The sequence below is a fragment of the Bidens hawaiensis genome, unplaced genomic scaffold (assembly GCF_021521415.1).
Source record: "Bidens hawaiensis isolate Kalapana, Puna unplaced genomic scaffold, B.hawaiensis_p1.1 tig00001721_1, whole genome shotgun sequence".
NCBI classification, from domain to species: Eukaryota; Viridiplantae; Streptophyta; class Magnoliopsida; order Asterales; family Asteraceae; genus Bidens; species Bidens hawaiensis.
Genome location: NW_027491098.1, coordinates 1,940,652 through 1,965,083, shown reverse-complemented (window position 1 = coordinate 1,965,083; position 24,432 = coordinate 1,940,652). Strand labels below are relative to the sequence as shown.

The 24,432-nt window shown below is 38.7% G+C and overlaps 1 protein-coding gene across 1 annotated transcript; it reads left to right on the top strand.

The window, feature by feature from the left end:
• The first annotated feature begins 481 nt into the window (after nt 1-481).
• LOC143596020 (auxin transport protein BIG-like) lies at nt 482-20,034 on the top strand. The gene is made up of 14 exons (XM_077074904.1): nt 482-990; nt 1,090-1,199; nt 3,458-3,608; nt 3,711-9,739; nt 9,845-10,462; nt 10,531-10,711; nt 10,802-11,036; nt 11,121-15,659; nt 15,738-15,960; nt 16,120-16,524; nt 16,623-16,766; nt 16,859-17,884; nt 18,318-18,821; nt 18,938-20,034. The coding sequence occupies exons 1-14, from the start codon at nt 744-746 to the stop codon at nt 19,703-19,705; spliced, it is 15,180 nt and encodes a 5,059-aa protein (XP_076931019.1). The 5' UTR covers nt 482-743; the 3' UTR covers nt 19,706-20,034.
• The last annotated feature ends 4,398 nt before the right edge of the window (nt 20,035-24,432 follow it).

The window sequence follows — 24,432 nt, the reverse complement described above, 5'->3', positions numbered from 1 at the left end:
TTCACCCAAATGTACACACACTTTGATTTTTACACAATACGTGTAATCCCAGGTGATTTTCCACCTAATTAGCTTATTCAACAAGTACAATCTAGTGTTTCTAGTTGTCTTTATCTTATTAAGGAACTAATCTCAAGTTTCGTTGCTCATACTTTGCACACTTTAAGTTACCATTTCTTAATAAATCATCTTATAAACCAACTTTTCAGTACCTTTAAAAATTTTTACAAAATTAATTTATTTTTCTTTTTTTATCTGCTTGAATTGCTTTAAATTATCTACGTAAAGTGTATGTTTCGATACATAAAACACATCCGCCATACATTTCTCTTTATACATTCTAACCCATCACGAAACGCAAACAATATCATAAAAGTAAAAATCATTCCAACTAACAATTAAATATATTTATATGATATATAAAGAAGACTTTTGAAATAAAAAACTTGGAGGCCAAGTAATACAAATAGCCTTTTGTCATTTTTATTTATTATTTTCTCTCCTTTACACCTTTTCTTCTTTCTTTCACACCGCCTCTCATATCATTTCATTTTTCTTTCACTTAATAATATAAACCCCTCCACTACTCCATTCTTTCTTCCATCATACAAATACAAATAATAATAATAATAATCTGTCGGGAAGCTTTATTTCTTTCTGCTCTCTCGATCACGTAACGCATCTCTTTAATCGATTAATTACAATCACATTCACAATCGGTTATCCGATCAATTTATCCAGCCATGGCTGACGATATCAGCAAACTCGTCGGACTTCTCTTCGACGACAAAGCCACGTCGTCATCATCATCCAACGATATCAGACTCCGTTCCGAGAAATTAGGGCTGGAGAAGCTGTATTTGATCCTCAAACATGGCGCTGAGATTGATACTGATGGAAAATTAGGGCTTCAACGCTGGGACCACTCTCAGATTCAAGCCGTTCTTTCCCTAGCCTATGCGATTGTTGCTTCCACCCGATCCATTTCTGGTACTTTTTATTATTATTATTACTATTATTAGTTTTTAGGTTTATTTTTGCTACTTTAGATTATTAGATTATAAATTGTCTTTGGATTGGATTTGACAGTGGAGCAAGTTGAACCGATAATCGTTGCCGTCATGGAGCAGTCCTTGGAGTTTGCTCTTTGTTGTTTCGACAAGTCCGTTGCTACCACTGATGATTTAACTTTAATTCAGGTATGCAAAACTAAAACTTCCTTTACAGTTTAAACTGCATAATTATGTAAATATAACCGGTCAGGATGTTGGTAGGTTAGGCAAGAGTTATATGTTACTAATTAGCAATCAAGAGATTTAGTTTTTGTATTTGAACTCGAATTGACTTGGGAGGAGCGGAATAGGCGATTTGCTAGATAGGAGTTCGTGGAGACGTAGGTTTAAGGTAAAGGATTTGTAAGGGATGATGCTTTTGTGTCTTAGGGGCTTAGATAGGTGGACTGGGCATGTTATTTGTTTTCCTGTATTTATGTATATATATGTGTGTGTTTTATGATATTATATGTGTTTGTATTTTACTATGTCACTTTCACCATTTGTTTTGTTATCGATACATGTATGTTGTTTGTTTTCGAGCCAGGGTTCTCACTAGAAGCAGCCTCTCTATCCCCATATGGATAGAGGTAAGGTTTGCCTACATCCCACCCTTCTCGATTGATAGCTTTTGCTATTTGTGGGATTTATTGGGTATGGTTGTTGATTATTTAAACTGGTGGGAGCTGAACTTGATGAGGACAATTGTGTGAATTATTTATTATTCTAATTTATCATTGTGTGACATTTGGGTGACAAGTTCCTGTCTTTTATTCTTTATATTTTTTTAGCAGCCATGATTTTATATGGAGTTTTATAGACTTGAAATCAGGGGGATATTCTAGCATTTTAGTTGCATTTACTATTCCTATATTTGGTTATCGATGAACTCACAAGAGTGTTGTGACATCTTTATGCTACTTACAGACTGAAAGGTGGTACGATAGGGGCACCTTATCGTATATTTAGTAATTTTTTCATTTTGAAAACTTAGTGCCACAAGTGTTGCATCAAGTAAGTCTATGCCCACTTGCATATCCATTACCAACTATTACTCGCACCATGTCCAGCCTGCAAACCTCTTTCATGATCACTATAAGTCTATACACTTAATTATCAAAACTAGCAGAACAATCACAATTGCTTATGCGGGCTTATTTTTTCAAGAATCTTGACCAATATCCATCTCACTGGAAGATCTGCAAGCCATATGGTTTTTCTTTTTTTACTTTTTATGGGTTGATTATGTTAGAGCTTCTTCCAGGCCTACATGCCTACTTTCTTGCATGCAACTATGGATCTTGGCATATGTTATGTATGTCCATGTTGCTTTAGATGATGGTATTTGATAATTAAGTGATAAAGATGATCAAAACTATTGATATAAATTATGAAGAAAATCCTGAATATATTATACTGGGGAAATTTTCTTATAGACACATGAATCCCCATTTCAGGAACCCGGAAATAAAATATCGACTATGCACGACTGTTAAGATCAACACACTCATGAGTCATGGCATCTAAATCGATGCCTGTACTTGTAGTAAAGATGTTTTCCTTTCAGTATAACGCCAAGGGGTTTTACATCCTGATTAACAACATTATAAAGTTGAACCGGGTTGTTTTCTTTTTCAGCCTCAGAATATTTGTATACATAGGGACTAGTTGGGAATTTGTTTTAAATCTATACTAACTAAAACACTGAACATTGAATTCAATTATGCAAGTGTAAGGGATGTAATCTGGAACATTGACACGATTGGTGAATTATGGATTCTGTTTGTTTCTTTAACTAATATGTTTTAGTGGAAAGGTTGAATACTTTCATTTCCAATATATGGTCATTCATGAACTTGACCAATATAAATTTTACTTGGGTTTAGGGTTAAGGCTTCATTTCCAATATATGGTCATTCATGAACTTGACCAATATAAATCTTACTTGGGTTTAGGGTTAAGCCAAACAACTCAAATGGCCATGGTTATTTTTCTTAAAAATTAACCTCTTAAGAGCTTATGTTATGGGTTAAGCGGCCGAGTAGCTTTTATTATTTTTTATCAAGCACTTGAGATTCTAAAAAGAATGGCCCTAATGGTAATTCCATCAAGCAAGTGCTGTGCCCATATAGTCATCGAAGTCTAAAGTATGTCATTAGTTGTTAGCATAGTGATTATTGTCATTATCATAATCATAGTGATTAACACCATTAGATTAGTTGCATGTAATAAGAAAGTGGTAGCGACTGTTGAAGTTTCGTCTTTCTCTCTCTCTATATATTTTTTTCTCTCTCCAAGCTGTTATATCTCAGGATATTTGGTAGTTGTTAATGCATTGTTTCAGAGCGAGTGCAGTGAATGTATCTTTACTGTTTTAATACTTAGTCTTCCAATACCTCTTGCAGTTAATGGAGATTGCACTAGTTGATGGAACAATTAAAGAGGCTGATGTGTGTCATCCTTCTTCTTTGAATTCACTCATAGATTCGTTGAAGTCAATTGCATTAAGAAGTGAAAATATAGACTTGCAAGACCATATTGAGTGTATCGTTCAGGGTATTCATCTTCATCTATCTTTACATATGATTTGTTTTATGATTTAGTTCCAAAGTTTCCTAATGATGTGTTATTGTTTTGTGTCATGACTCGTGTATAAAGGGAATAGTTGCTCAAAAGAGAAAAAGCCTGTGGATCGTCTTCTTATGACACTGGCTTCCGAGTGGACACAACATGATATCATGAACTCATGGACAAATGGAAGGAGTTCTCATGAATTTAATAAACTGGTCCCACTGTTGCAGCACTGGGCAGTTGTTCACCTGGGATGCATACAACGCCTTGTTTCATATTGCACGGGGCTGTTTGAGAATCTGGATAAGTGTGATGAGAAGATAGACGGCAACAATTTGCGAAAAAGATTGTCATTTTGTACAAGAATTTTCAAATTACTTGCAAGTCTTACTAAAGATGCCCCGTATGTTGAATATGATGCCAAATTGTTGGGATCTGTTGCATCATTTGTAAATGGGCTGCCTAGTTTGTTTAGAAGCGGATACGAATTTGTCACAAGCAACATATCTGTTGAGTTCAATATTGAAAGTCTTGTGGTGTTAATGTTAGAGGCGTTTCTTCACCTAGTACATACGATTTTCTGCAACAGCAATGTGTTTCAAAACATCTTGGCATGTGTAATAGTTTCAGTATTTGAAAATCTGGATGTTGATGTGTGGAGATATGATAAGTCTGTTACAAACATAAAGTTTCCAATGGCTTACTTCCCTCGAATTGTTCTTTACATTCTGAAATTGGTTGAAGATGTAAAGAAACAACAGTATCAAGCTCTTGAATTGAAGGGCTTACAAACAGGAAACAGTCAAGTTGATTTGTTCTCATGTGGTGGTGGTTCCGGAAGGATCTCTTTGATGAAAAAATACACAGTTGAAGAGTTGTTAAAAGTAATATTTCCAAAGTCAAAGCAATGGGTGGACAATTTAATGCACCTTGTTTTCTTTCTACACTCAGAGGGGGTCAAGATGTTACCTAAACTGGATATATCATATTCCAGTTGCACAAAGGCTTCTTCCACATTGGAACCTGAAAGCACAGTTTGCCATGAAGATGAAGCACTGTTTGGTGATCTTTTCTCAGAGGGTGGGCGCTCTGTAGGATCAACGGATGGATTTGATCAGTCGGTTATTGCTATTGGTTCTGTTAGCAATCTGAATATGCTGCTCCAAGCTGCCACAGAAGTGTTTATCTTTTTGAAGACCAGTGCTTTTTCTCCTGAATGGAATGGCTCAATATATGAAGATGCATGCAATAAGCTGACTTCATATCATATCGATATCATGCTTTCGGTTCTCAGCTGTCAAGGGTGTTATGCTGGAGACAGGACTTCTGATGCTGGTGATAGAAAGTTTGTGCATACTCATGAGGTTTGCTATGAGGTGTTACACAACTTAATCTCATTCAATGCTTTGACTGATTCTCTTGAAGAGTACCTTGTTTGCAAAATATTGACTGTAGAGAATGGTTCTTTTGTGTACAATCATCAAACACTAGGTTTATTAGCTCATACACTTATATGCCGGGTTGGTTTATCTGGCAATCAATTGAGAACAATAGTCCAGAAAGTGTTTGTGGAATTTGTGTTTGAGAAGGTGAAATCAGTCTGTGCACGCTGCCCTAATCTCAAAGAACTTATTGGGACTCTTCCTTCAGTCTTTCATATCGAAATTCTTTTGATGTCATTTCATTTGTCATCTGAAGAAGAAAAGGCAGTACAAGCAAACTTCATATTTTCTTCCATTAAAACAGTTGAGCTTCTCTCTACTGGTTTCAGCAGCACCCAATTATTCTGTTGGGCAATGTTAGTATCACGATTGGTTGTGATTCTTCGACACATGATATTTTACCCCAATGTTTGTCCTCCAACGTTACTTTCAGAGTTGAAATCAAAGTTAAGGGAAGCTCCACTTATTAGGTCAGTTTCTATTGGTAATGCAAGCAATCATACGTTTTGGGCATCAAGTTTTGTGGAGAATGTGATGCGAGTTTTTTCCATAGAAGGGGAAGTCAGCAGTTACTTTTTAAATCAATTGATTGATGTCACATCCTTTACTGCTTCAGCATGCAAGGAAGATGTGGCGGTTGAATGCTTAGGTCTGAATTGGGCAGAAGTATGTGCTTCCTTCTCTTGGATTTTAGGGTTTTGGATAGGCAAAGAAGCATCTACAATGGAGGCCTTGGTTCTTGAAAGATATATTTTCATGCTTTGTTGGGATATCCCTCCTATGCACACCACTGTAGATTTGATTCCTTCTGACCTTCATACTCTTGATATAGCTAACACTGAACACTTTCTGTACTTCAGTCATTCAATCTTGGGCAGTTGTGGGGTTGCTAAAGGTATTAATTTCTCAAAATTAGTGTTCTCTGTGCTAAAACAGTTGCAATCAATGAGATCGTATGTGGAAACTAAAGAACTTGGCTGGGATTTCATGAGGAGTGGATCATGGTTATCTTTAGTACTGGCCCTATTTGGAGCTGGAAATCAGAGGTATAGCATCAATAATGAAATTGATTCACTGGGTGTGGTCTTACTGGAGCACACATCTAGAGATGCTGAGTTTCTTTCGCTTGCTGAAAAGCTGGTCATCAGTTCACTTAATGCAGATACCGTTACAGTGCTGTTACAGTCGTTGTCTGTAATATTATTGGCCTACCGAAACGTTTACCAGAAAACCTTACTTTCTACATTCGGTGATGGCCAGAGCTTTGAGAACAAGTTTTCACCTCTATTGCTTCTAAAACACACCGGATTTGACAAGTCGTTACATGATGTGCTCTTTGAGAAATGCTCTATCAGCCCTGGCCAACTGGAGTCTATTTGTGAACTTTTATCAAAGCTGGGTACTGCTGTTGATAAGATGGCACCAGGAGTCTGGTATAAGCCCTTTTTGGAGCTTATATTGCATGGTTTCCCATGTAGCAATCAAGTTTCCAGTGGGTTTTTGCTTTCTTGCATTCTTAGTATTAAAGGGATTGTTTCTGTTCTGGATGGACTTCTCAAGGTTATTAAGGCTAAAGAAATTACCTCCATTGATGCTGAAGTACGCAATGAGATTCTTGAGTCGGTATTGTCAATTAAAGTCGATGGGGTATTTAGCAGTCTTCATGGCCATTGTGATGCAATTTATGGAACCTTAAGTGATGACTTAGAAGGTTTTGATTACAGAAGTTTTTTTACAATGAAGAACATGTATTATATTTTGAGGGATATTAATGCTAAGGAAGTTGTTGATATCTCTGTTAATGAATGTGTAGTGACTAAAGCTATTGAAATCATTGACAACATCATGAAGGATTCTGTAAGGTCATCGGTATTGAAACATTTCATGTCTGATGGAGATGTTTCGGAACAGCATGGGGATCTTTTGGTCCTCATTGATGCATTGGACAATTGCAACTCCGAATCGGCAAATGTGAAGGTCCTTAATTTCTTTGTTGATCTGTTATCTGGGGATATTAGTCCCAGTTTCAAACCGAAATTGCAGAAGAAGTTCCTTCACATGGATTTGATTCGCGTTTCCAAATGGCTGGAAAAGAGGCTATTAGGGTTCACAAGTGAACCTTCACGTGATGCCATTTGTGTAAATGGAAGCTCATCATCCCTAAGAGAATCAACCATGAAATTTATTGCATCACTAGTATCTCCTCCCGAATCACAATCTGAAGAATTACATCATCACATTTATGAAGCTCTGTTGGTTTCACTTGATAATGCCTTTATGCTGTATGATGTCAATACAGCAAAATCGTATTTGAATTTTGTTGTTCAACTTTCAAACAGGGAGGCATCAGTGAAACCCCTTTTGGAACGGACAGTGTTGCTAATAAAAAAACTGGCTTCTGATGAACGTTTGCTTCAAGGCTTAAAGTTTCTCCTTGGTTTCCTTGGATCTATGGTAAGTGATTTTGGGTCTAATAAGAACACTGCCACAATGTTGGTTGAAAAGTCTTCACGTAGGGGTGGTTCTGGGATAGGACCTTTGGCTTCAAGGTCTTTAGGTTCCAGAAAACATCCTGATGCTTTGGTTCTTTCTTCTAATCAAGAAGGTGGGTCCGCATCTCTTGATTGTGATGCAACTTCAGCCGATGAAGATGAGGATGATGGAACATCAGATGGTGAAGTGGTTAGTATCGATAAGGACGACTTTGATGATAGTAATAGTGAAAAAGCCCTTGCTTCTAAAGTTTGCACATTTACGTCTAGTGGGAGTAATTTTATGGAACAGCACTGGTATTTCTGTTACACATGTGATCTGACTGTTTCAAAAGGCTGTTGTTCTGTTTGTGCAAAAGTGTGTCATCGGGGACATCGTGTTGTGTACTCCCGGTCAAGTCGGTTCTTTTGCGACTGTGGAGCAGGGGGTGTACGAGGTAGCAGTTGCCAGTGTTTGAAGCCTAGGAAATTTACTGGAGGCAACAGTAACAGCAACAGTACACCTACTCGTAATGCTGGTAATCTTCATTCGTTTCTACCATTCACAGATGATGGGGATCAGATACCTGAAAGTGAGTCAGATGTTGATGAAGATGGTTCATTGGACATGGATACCTCTTTAAGATTATCCTTTTCAAGGGAAATACAAGAGGCAATACCATCTTTGATAAAAGAACTTGATGTTGAAGATCGGGTGCTTGAACTTTGCTCCTCGTTGTTGCCATCCATAACTAGCCAAAGAGACTCCAACCTTTCCAAAGACAAGAACATTTCAATAGGTGAAGAAAAAGTGTTGAGTTTTAGTGCTGATCTTCTACAATTAAAGAAGGCATATAAAAGTGGTTCCTTGGATTTAAAGATAAAAGCAGATTATTCAAATGCAAAGGAACTCAAGTCCCATTTGGCTAGTGGTTCCCTTGTCAAATCATTGCTTAGTGTCAGCACTCGTGGCCGACTTGCTGTTGGAGAGGGTGATAAAGTAGCTATCTTTGATGTTGGACAACTGATTGGACAAGCCACTATTTCACCTGTTACTGCTGACAAGGCTAACGTGAAGCCTCTGTCAAAGAATGTTGTTCGTTTTGAGATTGTGCATCTTGCTTTTAACCCATTGGTTGAGAATTATCTTGCTGTGGCAGGCTATGAAGATTGTCAAGTTCTTACTGTAAGTCACCGTGGAGAGGTTAAAGATCGTTTAGCAATTGAACTTGCTTTGCAGGGTGCTTATATAAGGCATTTAGAATGGGTTCCTGGGTCTCAAGTTCAGCTTATGGTGGTTACCAACAAATTTGTGAAGATATATGATCTTTCTCAAGACAACATCAGTCCCATGCACTACATCACCTTGCCTGATGACACAATTGTAGATGCAACACTGGCTGTAGTTTCACAAGCAAAAGTGTTTCTTCTAGTCCTTTCTGAACTTGGTAACTTATACCGGCTAGAGTTGTCAAATGATGGAAAAGCTGGTGCGAAAACATTAAAAGATATTGTGGAAACCCCAGGACGGGAAACACACGCAAAGAGTTCCTCCTTGTACTTCTCATCAACTTACAAGCTGCTGTTTGCGTCATATCAAGATGGAACAACCTTAGTAGGCAGGCTAAATAATGGTGCATTGTCTCTATCTGAGGCATCTGCTGTTTATGAGGATGAACAAGATGGTAAGCACTGTCCAGCTGGATTGCATCGTTTCAAGGAGTTGCTTGCTGGCAGTGGGCTATTTGTTTGCTTCTCAAGTGTGAAATCGAATGCTGCGCTGACTGTTTCAATTGGAGAGCATGAAATTCTTGCACAGAATATGCGGAATGGAGTGTATTCCACTTCACTTTTGGTGGGTATAACCGCATATAAGCCGTTATCGAAAGATAAAATTCACTGTCTTGTTTTGCATGATGATGGCAGTCTTCAGATATATACACATGTTCCTGTTGGGGTTGAAGCTGGTGCAAATGTGATTCCCGAAAAAGTTAAAAAGTTAGGGTCAGAGATACTCAACAGTAAAGCTTATGCTAGTTTGAAGCCAGAGTTCCCACTTGATTTTTTTGAGAAAACCGTATGCATTACGGCTGATGTGAAGTTAAGTGGTGATGCCATCAGAAATGGGGATTCTGAAAGTGCAAAGCAGAGCTTAGCATCAGAAGATGGGTTTCTTGAGAGTCCTACCCCTGCAGGGTTTAAGGTACCATTGATCATTATGCTGCTTATAACTATTTCAAGTAATCTACTTTCATTACATTCTTATTGACCTTTGGTTAACATCTGACACTGCCTTCTGTTTTTCCAGATTACTGTTTCTAATTCGAATCCGGACATAGTCATCGTTGGTTTTCGTGTACATGTGGGTAATACATCTGCAAATCATATACCATCAGATATAACCATTTTCCAGAGAGTTATAAAACTAGATGAGGGCATGAGGTCTTGGTATGACATCCCATTCACAGTTGCAGAATCACTTCTGGCTGATGAAGAAATCACAATATCCATAGAACCAACCTTTAATAGATCAACTTTGCCCAGAATAGACACCTTAGAAATCTATGGTCGAGCAAAGGATGAATTTGGTTGGAAGGAAAAAATGGATGCAGTATTGGACATGGAGGCTCGGGTGCTTGGTAGCGGTTCCTGGGTTGCAGGATCTGGGAAGAAAGGCCGTACTGGTCAAGCAGCACCCATTGAGGAACAGGTTGTTGCAGATGGACTCAACCTTTTGTCACGGTTATATTCATTATGGAAGCCAGAGGGTAGTTCAAATGTCGAGGATGTTAACGCACAGCTCAGCAAATTGAAGTGCAAGCAGTTGTTGGAAACGATATTTGAAAGCGACAGGGAACCTTTGTTGCAGGCCGGTGCATTCCGTGTTCTTCAAGCTGTGTTCCCTAAAAAAGAAATATATTATCAGGTATTTACCAAGTCATTTTCTTAGTTACTTTAATATATGCTTAAGCTAATCTTAACTTATATATTTAGGTTAAGGATACCATGCGGCTTTTAGGGGTGGTAAAATCAACTTCCACTCTCTTATCGAGGCTGGGAATTGGTGGAAGTACATCAGGGTGGATAATTGAAGAGTTTACAGCTCAAATGCATGCAGTTTCTAAGATTGCACTCCATCGGCGTTCTAACTTGGCTACGTTTCTTGAATCACATGGTATAGTTTGTGTTTAAGTTTCATTTTAGATTTGATTTAATCTTCAGTACACTTGCTGAGGTTTTGTGTTCTATTTTCCATCTTTTGTAGGTTCGGAGGTGGTTGATGGGCTTATGCAGGTTCTATGGGGGATTTTGGACATAGAGCAGCCTGAAACACAGACCATGAACAACATTGTTGTAGCATCTGTGGACCTCATTTACTCTTATGCTGAATGTTTGGTTTCGCATGAAAAAGATGCAGGAGTTGATACTGTTGCTCCAGCTGTTTTTCTTTTTAAGAAACTTTTGTTCTCTCAAAACGAGGCTGTTCAGACTTCTAGCAGGTGATTAATTACTTAACTACCCATCTCTAAAAAGGTAATCTGTATCTTGTATATCAAATACTAACTTCAAGTATTTCTCTGCAGCTTGGCCATATCTTCAAGGTTACTTCAGGTTCCATTTCCAAAGCAAACTATGTTAGGTACAGATGACTCGGTGGACAGTTCGACCACTGCTCCTTCACGTGCTGATGTGGCAAGTTCAACAAGTGGAAATGCTTGGATTATGGTTGAGGAGGATTCGATCACTTCATCTGTTCAATATTGTTGTGATGGCTGTTCAACTGTTCCTATACTCAGGAGGAGATGGCATTGTACAGTTTGCCCTGATTTTGATTTATGTGAAGCCTGCTATGAAATGCTTGACGCTGACCGGCTTCCTCCACCTCACTCCCGAGACCATCCTATGTCAGCAATTCCAATTGAAGTGGAAACATACGGTGGAGATGGAAATGAAATGCAGTTCTCTACCGATGATTTAACTGATCCAATGCTGCTGCCAGTTGCATCTGATACTGGCATGCAGACATCTGCTCCTGCAATTCATGTATTGGAAACCAATGAATCTGAAGAGTTTCTAGCGTCAGTCGCTGATCCCGTTACAATTTCTGCATCAAAAAGGGCTATAAATTCTATAATTCTTTCAGAGTTCTTTGAACTTCTAAAAGGATGGATGGAGACTACTTCTGGTGTTCGGGCTATCCCAGTTATGCAGCTCTTCTACAGGTTATCTTCTGCAGTAGGTGGACCTTTTGTTGATAGCTCAAGGCCTGAAAGTTTAGATCTTGAGAAACTGATAAAATGGTTTTTGGAGGAAATTTCAATTAATAAACCTTTTGAAGCCAATACCCGTTCTTCGTTCGGGGAGGTCACTATTTTGGTCTTCATGTTTTTTATATTAATGCTGCGAAACTGGCACCAGCCCGGTAGTGACGGTTCGATACCAAAACCAGGTGGATCAACAGATTCACACGATAAAAGTGTTACTCAGATTTCATCTTCTGCTCCAGTTACTTCATCTACAGTGGACGACCAAGAAAAAAATAGTTTCCATTCTCAACTGCTGCGAGCTTGTGGGTCTCTTCGGCAACAGGAGTTTATAAATTACCTTATGGATATTTTACAACAGCTAATGCATGTTTTTAAGTCCCCATCTGATGGTTTTGATTCTTCACATGGTGCTAACTCTGGATCAGGATGTGGGGCCCTGTTAACTGTGCGCAGAGAGATACCTGCTGGTAATTTTTCTCCGTTCTTTTCTGACTCGTATGCAAAATCTCATCGCTTGGATATGTTTGCGGACTACCATCGGTTATTGTTAGAGAACACGTTCAGACTGGTTTACAGCTTGGTTCGTCCAGAAAAGCATGATAAGTCTGTAGAAAAAGAAAAATTCTTCAAAATTCCATCTGGGAAGGATCTGAAACTTGATGGATATCAGGATGTTCTATGCAGTTATATCAATAATGCCAATACGACGTTTGTCAGAAGGTATGCTAGGAGGCTTTTCTTGCATCTGTGCGGTAGCAAAACACACTATTACAACGTTCGTGACTCGTGGCAGTTTTCAAGTGAAGTTAAGAATCTGTATAAACATATAAACAAGTCGGGTGGATTTCAAAGTACTCTCTCATATGAGAGGAGTGTCAAGATAGTGAAATCTTTGTCCACTATGGCTGAAGTAGCCTCTTCACGACCAAGAAACTGGCAGAAGTATTGTTTGAGGCATGGTGATGTTTTGCGTTTTCTTCTTAATGGCGTGTTCTGCTTTCCAGAAGAATGTGTGTCTCAAGCTCTTAAGCTTCTCAATCTGTCCTTCTATAATGGGAAGGACATTAGCTTGTCATTACAGAAAGTTGATGGAAGTGAAACTGTTTCTGCAACAAGTTCAAGCAAATCAGGGTCACAATCTGCTGATTTAAAGAAGAAAAAGAAAGGAGATGATGGAACAGATGCTGGTTTGGATAAATCCTACATGGATATGGAGCCAATGGTTGATATTTTTGCTGACAAAGGGTACGATGTCTTGAGGCAGTTTGTGGAGTGCTTTTTACTTGAGTGGAATTCTAGTGCTGTTCGTGTTGAAGCCAAATGTGTACTGTATGGAGCCTGGCATCATGGAAAGCAATCCTTTAAGGAAACAATATTGACCATTCTTTTGGAGAAAGTAAAATTCTTACCTATGTATGGTCAGAATATTATGGAGTATACAGAGCTGGTCACTTGTTTGTTAGGGAAGGTACCTGATAACAATACAAAGCAACAGAACAATGAAATTGTAGACCGATGCTTAACTTCTGATGTCATCAAGTGCATCTTTGATACACTTCACCTGCAAAACGAGCTGTTGGCCAACCATCCCAACTCACGTATATACAACACGCTGAGTGGATTGGTGGAGTTTGATGGCTACTATCTTGAGAGCGAGCCCTGTGTTGCCTGTAGCTGCCCTGAGCTTCCTTATAGTAGAATGAAGTTGGAAAGTCTGAAATCAGAGACAAAGTTCACTGATAACCGCATAATAGTGAAGTGCACAGGGAGCTACACCATTCAGAGTGTGACCATGAATGTTCATGATGCCCGCAAGTCTAAGTCAGTTAAGGTATTGAATCTGTATTACAACAATAGACCTGTGGCTGACCTGGCGGAGCTGAAAAACAATTGGGCCTTGTGGAAGCGTGCCAAAATATGCCATCTTGCTTTTAATCAGACTGAACTGAAAGTGGATTTTCCCATTCCCATCACTGCATGTAACTTCATGATTGAACTTGATTCTTTTTATGAGAATCTGCAGGCTCTATCTCTTGAACCTTTGCAATGCCCACGGTGCAGTCGTCCTGTTACTGATAGGCATGGAATCTGTGCCAACTGTCATGAGAATGCTTATCAGTGTAGGCAATGCCGCAACATCAATTATGAAAATCTGGATTCTTTTCTATGTAATGAGTGTGGTTATAGCAAGTATGGGCGTTTTGAATTCAATTTCATGGCAAAACCGAGTTTCACATTTGATAACATGGAGAATGATGATGATATGAAAAAGGGGTTGGCTGCTATAGAGTCTGAATCTGAGAATGCTCATCGGAGATATCAACAGCTTTTAGGGTTTAAAAAACCTTTACTGAAGATTGTATCAAGCATTGGTGAGAATGACATGGACTCTCAACAGAAGGATTCTGTTCAGCAAATGATGGTTTCTTTACCTGGTCCTTCATGTAAGATAAACCGTAAGATTGCGCTTCTAGGTGTTCTTTATGGTGAAAAGTGCAAAGCAGCTTTTGATTCTGTCAGCAAAAGCGTTCAGACCCTTCAAGGGCTTCGACGGGTTTTAATGAATTACTTGCACCAAAAACATTCCGATGACTCCGTGGCTTCATCTAGACTCGTAGTTTCCAGGTCACCAAACAGCTGTTACGGTTGTGCCACCGTATTTGTGACACAGTGTCTCGAGATCTTACAGGTATTGTCAAAGCACTCAAGTTCTAAGAAGCAACTTGTGACAGCTGGAATTCTGTCAGAGTTATTTGAGAATAATATTCATCAAGGTCCCAAAACAGCTCGTGTTCAAGCCAGAGCAGCACTTTGTGCTTTTTCTGAAGGTGACAAGAATGCAGTGTCTGAGTTAAATGCTCTTATACAGAAGAAGGTAATGTATTGCCTTGAACATCATCGTTCTATGGATATTGCACTTGCAACACGCGAAGAGTTGCTTTTGCTTTCAGAAGTGTGCTCTTTGGCTGATGAGTTTTGGGAATCAAGATTACGGGTTGTCTTCCAGTTATTATTCTCTTCAATTAAATTGGGCGCCAAGCATCCTTCCATATCCGAGCATGTTATTCTTCCTTGCTTGAGGATTATATCACAAGCATGCACTCCACCAAAACCTGATTCATCAGACAAAGAACAAGGAGGAAAACCCCCTCTGCAAAAAGATGAAAACAGTACAAATTCGTCTAGACCTGTTGCTGGAAGCAAGTCTGTGCCTGAAGCATCTGAGAAAAACTGGGATGGTTCTCAAAAGACTCACGATATTCAGTTGTTAAGCTACTCTGAGTGGGAAAAAGGTGCTTCTTATCTTGATTTTGTTAGGCGACATAAAGTTTCACAGGCAACTAGACACGGGCAGAGGTCACGACCTCAACGATATGAATATCTCGCCTTAAAATATGCCCTTAGATGGAAACGTCGTGCTTGTAAAACAGGTAAAAGTGAAATAGCATCGTTTGAACTCGGTTCATGGGTTACAGAACTGGTTCTGAGTGCTTGTTCTCAATCTATAAGATCCGAGATGTGCATGTTGATCAGTCTGCTTTGTGCTCAAAGCTCGTCAAGACGGTTTCGGCTATTAAATTTACTCATGTCTTTGTTGCCTGCAACTCTTTCTGCTGGTGAAAATGCTGCTGAGTATTTTGAGTTGCTTTTTAAGATGATAGATACAGAAGATGCACGTCTTTTCTTGACAGTGCGTGGATGTTTGACTACAATATGTAAGTTAATTACTCAAGAGGTAAGTAACGTTGAGTCTTTGGAGAGGAGCCTGCGTATTGACATCTCCCAGGGATTTATCCTTCACAAACTTATTGAGCTCTTAGGAAAGTTTTTGGATGTCCCCAATATCAGATCCAGGTACTGTTTTTTGCACATTGGCTCTTTTGTAGTTTGATATCCTTTTTATATTTTACATAAATGTTATCTGGATGCCAGGATTATGAGAGACAAGTTGCTCTCTGAAGTACTTGAGGCCCTGATTGTTATTAGGGGATTGATAGTGCAAAAGACAAAATTGATAAGTGACTGTAGCCGACTTTTGAAGGATCTTTTGGACAGTCTTTTGTTGGAGAGCGATGAGAATAAAAAGCATTTCATTCAGGCATGCATTGGCGGTCTGCTAACTCATGGGGAAGACAAAAGAGGACGGTCTAATTTGGTATGTCAGAAATACTGTTTAAAAATCTTCTCAGTTGACAGTATTACTCTAGCTATGACCAATAATATTGTTTCAAATATGTTTTCCGTTTGTGGAATCGAATCTATATCTTTCTTTTTCAAATATATTTTGTAGACTAAAATGCAATCAATTATGCAGTTCATATTAGAGCAACTCTGTAACCTGATCTGCCCATCAAAACCGGAAGCTGTGTATCATTTAATACTGAACAAGGCACATACCCAAGAGGAGTTCATTCGTGGTTCAATGACAAAAAACCCTTACTCCAGTGCTGAAATAGGTCCATTGATGCGCGATGTCAAAAACAAAATTTGTAATCAGTTGGATCTCTTGGGTCTTATCGAGGATGATTATGGTATGGAATTGCTTGTAGCTGGAAATATAATCTCCCTTGATTTGAGCATTGCTCAAGTTTATGAACAAGTTTGGAAAAAGTCAAGTAGCCAATCCACGAACACAGTTGCTGCCGCCACATTACTTTCTTCCGCTGCTGCCACATCAGCAAGAGATTCTCCTCCTATGGCTGTGACCTACAGGCTTCAGGTTTGCTTTACTCTTTTCCTAAATACATCAAGTATTCGTCTCTATTCAAAGGCTTGCTTAACCATTACTCATTTTGTGTTTCATTTTTCATCTCACAGGGGTTGGATGGTGAAGCCACTGAGCCCATGATCAAAGAACTAGATGAAGATAGAGAAGAATCTCAAGATCCCGAGGTGGAGTTTGCCATAGCAGGTGCGGTGCGGGAGTGTGGCGGGTTGGAAATATTGTTGGAAATTGTTCAGGTGTGTATTTAACGTCTTTAACGCCCTCTTTTATTCTCTAATACTGCGTTATACTTTATTAAATTGCATTATACAATGCTTTTATCATGCAGCGTTCTCGAGACGATTTGAAGTCAAACCAAGAGCAACTGGTAGCTGTCCTGAATCTTCTAATGCACTGCTGCAAAATAAGGGAAAACCGGAGGGCCTTATTGAGGCTTGGAGCTTTAAGTCTACTATTAGAAATCGCACGACGCGCGTTCTCAGTTGATGCCATCGAGCCAGCTGAAGGCATTCTTCTAATCGTTGAGAGTTTAACAATGGAAGCTAACGAGAGTGATAATATCAACATCACCCAAAACGCTCTTACTGTCTCAAACGAAGAAGCCGGGGCCGGAGAACAAGCCAAAAAAATAGTTATCATGTTTTTAGAAAGACTCTCGCACCCACTAGGTATTAAAAAATCAAACAAACAGCAGAGAAACACCGAGATGGTTGCTAGAATTTTACCTTACTTGACTTATGGTGAACCTGCTGCAATGGAAGCACTCGTTCAACACTTTGACCCATACCTAAAGAATTGGGTTGACTTTGACCAGATTCAGAAACAATATGTAGAAAACCCCAAGGACGAGAGTGTCTCTTTACAAGCTCTAAAGCAGAGATTTGCAGTTGAAAACTTTGTTAGGGTTTCGGAGTCCTTGAAAACAAGCTCTTGTGGGGAAAGACTAAAAGACATCATATTGGAAACCGGGATTACCGAAGTTGCAGTCAAACATTTAAAACAGAGTTTCGCGTTCACCGGAGAGGCTGGATTTAAATCCAGCCCTGAATGGAACTCGGGACTAAAACTAGCGTCCGTTCCACTTATTCTCTCCATGCTTAGAGGGTTATCAATGGGGCACCTGGCCACACAGAAATGTGTGGATGAAGGTGGGATATTACCTTTGCTCCATGCATTGGAAGGCGTGTCGGGAGAAAATGATATTGGTGCCAGAGCTGAAAACTTGTTAGATACTCTCTCGGATAAAGAGGGAAAAGGTGACGGGTTTTTAGCTGAGAAGATTCGTGGGCTCCGCCATGCCACACGGGATGAAATGAGACGACTTGCTCTAGTGAAGAGAAAGGAGATGCTTAAGGTAATTATATATAGTATTTTCGTTAATATTAACCCTTCAACTTAAAAATTGACACATATATTATGTTTTTTTTCCAAAGTTTCAATTTCACCTCTTTATACAATAAATAATGTATAATTTTAATTCTGTTTATCATTTAAATTTATTTTTATATGCTAAGTTTGCTTCTTTAAAAAAAAAATTTAAAATACGCGGCTATCTATCAGTTTTTTAAAATCGAAACGTTCCGTTATAAATTTTATTGAAAATGGAGTTGTACTCTTTGTATTGTATTTTTGGTATTGTAAGCTAGGGGTTAACATTTATTACTTAGTCCCGGCAAACTGTTTTTATGGCTTTTGGTTTTGATACGAGTTGGCAAACTCTCTTTCCGGATTCTTTGTTTACTATTTTTAGTAATCTGATTGATTTTTTCTTATTTTTTTGTAAATAGGACCTCGGAATGCGTCAAGAACTGGGTTCTGATGGTGGAAAACTAATCGTGGTTGCTCAACCAATTCTAGAAGGTTTAGAAGAAATGGAAGAAGAGGAAGACGGGTTAGCTTGTATGGTATGCCGTGAGGGATACAGACTTAGACCAACCGACTTACTCGGTGTCTACACGTTTAGTAAACGTGTAAACCTGGGTGTTGCAACTTCCGGAAGCACCCGTGGAGACTGCGTTTATACAACCGTTAGCCATTTTAACATCATTCATTTCCAGTGTCATCAGGAGGCCAAACGCGCAGATGCTGCACTTAGAAACCCGAAGAAGGAATGGGATGGGGCCGCTCTTAGAAACAATGAGACACTTTGCAATAATCTGTATCCAATTCGAGGGCCTGCGGTTCCATTACCGCAGTATACACGGTATGTTGACCAGTACTGGGATTACCTTAATGCCCTTGGACGCGCTGATGGAAGTCGACTTCGCTTGTTAACTTATGATATTGTTCTGGTACGACATTTTCTCACTTAACAATTAATGTTATAGATGCGAAATTTTTGATGTGATACACGTTATTACTATTTTTATTAGTTATTATATCTGATGTGATACAATTAATGTTATAGATGCTTGCGCGATTTGCAACTGGTGCATCGTTTAGCGCCGACTGTAGAGGTGGAGGAAAGGAAAGCAATGCGAAATTTCTCCCGTTCATGATCCAGATGGCGCGTTATTTTGTCGATCATGATTCGTCTCAACGAACCAATCTGGCTAAATCTGTTGTAGCTTATCTTGCTTCTTCCACTTCAACTCCCGCTTCCGGTTTGACCCCGGATTCTAAATCCCCGGCCTCTTCCTCTGCGGGAACCGAGGAAACTGTTCAGTTTATGATGGTGAGCTCACTTCTTTCAGAATCTTACGAATCCTGGTTGCAACACCGCCGTGCGTTTTTGCAGCGTGGTATATACCATGCATACATGCAACGGACTCATGCCAGGTCATCACAACGCTCATCATCATCAACAACACCCAGTAAGTCGGATACAGCACCAGAGGAACTGTTGCCTATAATACAGCCAATGCTCGTGTACACAGGGTTAATTGAGCAACTGCAGCGATACTTCAAGGTGCAAAAGAAAGGAGCGGGCAAAACCGCGGAGAAGGATGAGGAAGGTTGGGAGGTGTTAATGAAGGAGAAACTGTTGGATGTAAAAGAGTTGGTTGGGTTCTCCAAAGAGATGTTATCATGGTTGGAAGATATGACTAGTGCTGCGGATTTGCAGGAGGCGTTTGATGTGATTGGTGTTTTGGCTGATGTTATGTCTGGGCCATCGGGTAAGTGTGAGGATTTTGTATATGCTGCGATTGAAGCTGGCAAAGGCTCAAGTTTCTGAAGATGCTTGGGTTCGGTTTGGGTCTGGTCTGGTCTGGTCTGGTCAGGGGCATTCATGGTTGATATATAACACGACCAAATTTTGACTTGCTGATATTGTTGTTGTAAGGGTCGTTAAAATACTTTCTTGTTTGGAGCTTGCATAGTGTTTGAATGTTCTTTTGTTTACGTCTAAAGGTTGCGCGAATTTTCGGTGAATTATTATTATATATAATAAACATTCATCTTATTATCTTGATCCGAAAGAAAAGTTTGTTCTTCAATGGTGTTGGTTTGTATGTTGATTTCAGTCTAGAGTTTGGTTAGCGTAGGATTTCGATGTTATTATAGATTTTGATGAAAGGTTTAAACAAGAAGCTTGATTTTCCTAGGAAGGCTAGGAAGGAGGGTATTTTAGTGAGATTACACCATAATATAGTAACCAACTTTGAAAGTTGTTCCAATCAGGTCACCGATAAAAACTTTTGTTCCAATCAGGTCATTGAACTTTCATTTTTGTTCCAATCCTAGATATTTTACCTGGATAGCAGGTAATCTAGGTTTTTTTTAATATAATTTTAAAATTCCGAAAATTTGCAAAAAAAAGTTTGGAAAATTGAGGTTCGGGTTAGAACGGGTCAAAACGGGTTTCAGGTCAGTTTTTTTGGAACCAACGAATCAGCGCGTTTGCAACACGTTACAGCTCGTTTAAGCAATTTTTTCAGTTTGTTTCAACACCTAACAGCTCGTTTATGCGATTTTTCAGTTCGTTTCAGCACCTACAGCTCGTTTAAGCGACTTTTTAATTCGTTTCAGCACTTAACAGCTCGTTTAAGCGATTTTTCAGTTCATATCAGCACCTAACAGCTCGTTTAAGCGGGTTTTCAGTTCGTTTCAGCACGTAACAACTCGTTTCAGCACCTAACAACTCGTTTAAGCGATTAGGTGCTGAAACAAGCTGTTAGGTGTTGAAACGAACTGAAAAATCGCTTAAACGAGCTGTTAAGTGCTGAAACGAGCTGAAAAACCGCTTAAACGAGCTGTTAGGTGCTGAAACGAACTGAAAAATCGCTTAAACGAGCTGTTACGTGCTGAAACAAACTAAAAAGTCGCTTAAACGAGCTGTTAGATGCTGAAACGAACTGAAAAAAAGCTTAAACGCGTTGATTCGTTGATTCAAAAAAAAAAACTGACCCGAAACCCGTTTTGACCCGTTCCGACCTTGACCCGTTCTAACCCGAACCTCAATTTCCGAACTTTTTTTGCAAATTTTCGGAAATTTAAAATTATATTTCGCATTTTTACTAATTTTCGCAATCTTTAAAAGTTATTATGCAATGTAAAAACATTGAAAAATTAAAAAAAACCTAGATTACCTGCTATCCAAGTAAAATATCTAGGATTGGAACAAAAATGAAAGTTCAGTGACCTGATTGGAACAAAAGTTTTTATCAGTGACCTGATTGAAACAACTTTCAAAGTTGGTTACTATTCTATGGAGTAATCCCTATTTTAGTCTACTATCTTAATATTGAAAACCCACTTAATTTAATTTAAAAATCCACTTAATTAATCTTAAAAACCCACTTAAATTTTCACTCATCTCCTACAACCACCAATGCCCACCACCACCACATTGCTGGAAAAGTCTTCGAAAATTTTGCCGGAAAATAAAACACAATGGAAAACACTATGAAAAAACACAATGAAAAAAAGCACAATAGAAAAAACACAATGGAAAAAATACTATGAAAATAAAAACACAATGACAAAAACACAATGAAAAACACAATTAAATAACACAATATGAAAAACACAATGCAAAAAACACTATGAAAAAATAAAACACAATTGCATAACACAATTTTCGTAAAACGCAATCTGTAAAAAACTCACGAAAGTTTTTTTATTTTGATATAGTGGTACTCATATAAAAGATAACAAAACACTCGTTATTAAGGTGAAATTGTTTGTTTTAAAAAATGTCGTATAAAAAAGTTATGGACATTTTAAAATGATGGGGGAATTTGACATGTGTCTTGCATATGAAGAGAGAAAGTCAACAAATGTGTTATCCCTATTATGCTCTTATCCTTGTTTTACACTTGATTTTTGATCTAATATAATCTCAACCATTCAAGTTTAAAATGAATGGACAAGATTATTTCATATCCTTCATACAAAAACTAATTTTCTTATTATAACTCAACCTTTATGTTTGTTAGGGAATTTCAGAATTGAATATCCTGGATTTTCTGATTGTCGTTTGCACTTTTAGATTGAAACTGTGTGGTGGTTTTTCCTAATATCTCTAATCAGATAAAATTCAAAGAGATCAAGAAATTCGTATGTGATTTTAAGAGTGAATTCAAAGAACGAGAATGATAGTGTACGACCCAGTGAATGAGATATCTGGATTAGAAATTCGAATTTTAAAAAACAATTAAAATTCCCTCTCATTTTGATTTTGAGAGTGAATCAAAGAAGCAAAATGATTGTTGCCTCCCTTGGACCTTGTTACATGGGGCATTGCACCCTTGGAATCTCGTTTGTTGGAAGCTTCACCCTTAACATAGTTATAAACCAAAACAAGCGTGCGTTTCGCACCTCCTAACTTGTTTAATGTATATTTGTAACATCCCGAAATTTCTAAAAGTAATATTAATTATATTATTTATTATTGGTGTGAAAGTTTACTCGGGTTAGTGGGAAAATAATAAAATAAAGTAGGAGTTATTAGGAGTCCGGCTTGTGTTGGGTTAAGTAATATGGGTAATGGACTTGTATTTGAAAGGAAGGAAGATGGACAATGGGCTCAAGCCCATGACCCATAATATAAATACTATAATTTACCCTTAATCCATTCATTTCCGTTCCATTCCATACACCACCCAAAACACACACTTAGCTCTCTCTCATCCTACTCTCTTTCTAACCGAAACATAGAAGAAGAATTGATTTTCGACCCGAGGTAATGATAGTATAATATCGTAGAGGTCCAAACCTGTTAGATCTAGTCGCGAAACGACGAGCCGACATCTTAAACCGTTAAAGTCACGAGATCCGGATGGAATCGGGTATAAACCGATCATAAGATGAGCTTAGGGATCACCCTAGCTCAGATCTGGATCGAACGGGACGAAAAACGGTGAAGAACGGTGGAAAATAACTGAGATCTCGTTTTTCCGGCAAGATTCCGGTTTTCTGGCGATGACGGCGCCGGAAATGATGTACGAGGTTAAGAGATTCTCAGTGAATACTCTGACATTCTCTGACCTAAACCTAGTTCGTTAAAGGAGACTTAACGAATTAGAAGGTAATTCGTTATGTCATTCGTCAAGGGGAGATAACGAAGCAGACACAATTCGTTAAGCCTTTCGTTAAGGAATAAATGACGAACTGACTCCAATTCGTTAAGTAGTTCATTAAGGAAGAACTGACGAATGAACCCCCAGTTCGTTAAGGGTTCAGGGATCAGTTCGTTAAAGGACCAGTTCGTATAAAGGTCCAATTCGTTATGATGATATGACGAACCAGATGACGAATCAGATATTGAAAGATGACGAACTAGAATAACGAATCAGCTAAGGAAAGATAACGAATCATCTAACGAATCAGGACAACGAAGCTGGATAACGAATCAGATCATGTGCTAGATAGCGAATTAGACTGTGATCTGATAACGAATTAGGCTTAATTCATTATAGAAAATGTGATGGCGAATAAAATAATAATTTAAAATCCTAATGGAAAATGTGTTAAGACAATTAATTGAAATAAAATTTTTCCAAGCTGAGCTGGCAGCTCGACCCCAGCCAGGGGCTCTGCCCCTTGGACCCTGCTAGGGGCTGCCGCCCCTAGAACCCCGCTACCCCCGGACCCCCGTTCGTTGAGGGTTATAATTAAACTAGAAATACGAGGAGTAGTTATAGTTAATTGATACATGTAATTAATACAGTTAGGCGCGCACAGCTCAAGAAAGGAATAACCATAAACAATGAATGTAACCGAGTTCACGTGAGTTTCTAGCCCCATTCCTTGTGATGTTTTCGGGGCTGTGTGCATACTCGATGTGATTAGTTAATACACTTACCTTAAGTGGTAAGTGTATGCTATATATGATATATGTGATAAATATAAATGATTGCTTGTCGGTATGCGAACGATCTTCGAATATTGCGCGTACTGTCATGTTATAAATAAAAGTATGAGTGCCATATGTAATGTAAGGATGATGTATGAATGTTATGAATGAACACTTGTTGGGGCGTGAACGATCTTCGGATATTGCACATGTCGACAATGAGTATGATTGTTAAATGAAGGATGTGAAGAACGCCTAGAGTGTTCTTATGCTACAATGTAATTATTGTATATGAGAAGTATGCGTATACAGGTACATGAATGGTATGTGAGTTCTACGTCCGACATAGTAAGTTAGGATGGTAAATCCCTCTAACTTCTGTTGGACATAGACTTGGCAGATGATAGCGTAGTTAAGGACTGCGGGCCTTATACGTGATATAGATGATAGATGAGGACGTAGTTAAGGACTGTGGGCCTTATACATACTTTAGATAGGAGCCAACACAGGAAAGGACTGCGGACCTTATACGTGCTGTAATAGTATTGTGGTAGCATAGGGGATGATTGCGGGCCTCGTACGTGCTATGATATTGGTGGCAACATAGGGAAGGGCTGTAGACCTTGTACATGTTGTTATTGTAGGATGGTATAGGGAATGACTGT

What these genes read in the sequence shown, in the direction of transcription:
- LOC143596020 (XM_077074904.1), top strand. Translation starts at nt 744, where the DNA reads ATGGCTGACGATATCAGCAAACTCGTCGGACTTCTCTTCGACGACAAA. An exon ending in TTCCACCCGATCCATTTCTG is followed by an intron (nt 991 to 1,089) that starts GTACTTTTTATT and finishes TGGATTTGACAG; the next exon opens with TGGAGCAAGTTGAACCGATA. An exon ending in AGAGAAAGGAGATGCTTAAG is followed by an intron (nt 17,885 to 18,317) that starts GTAATTATATAT and finishes TTTTGTAAATAG; the next exon opens with GACCTCGGAATGCGTCAAGA.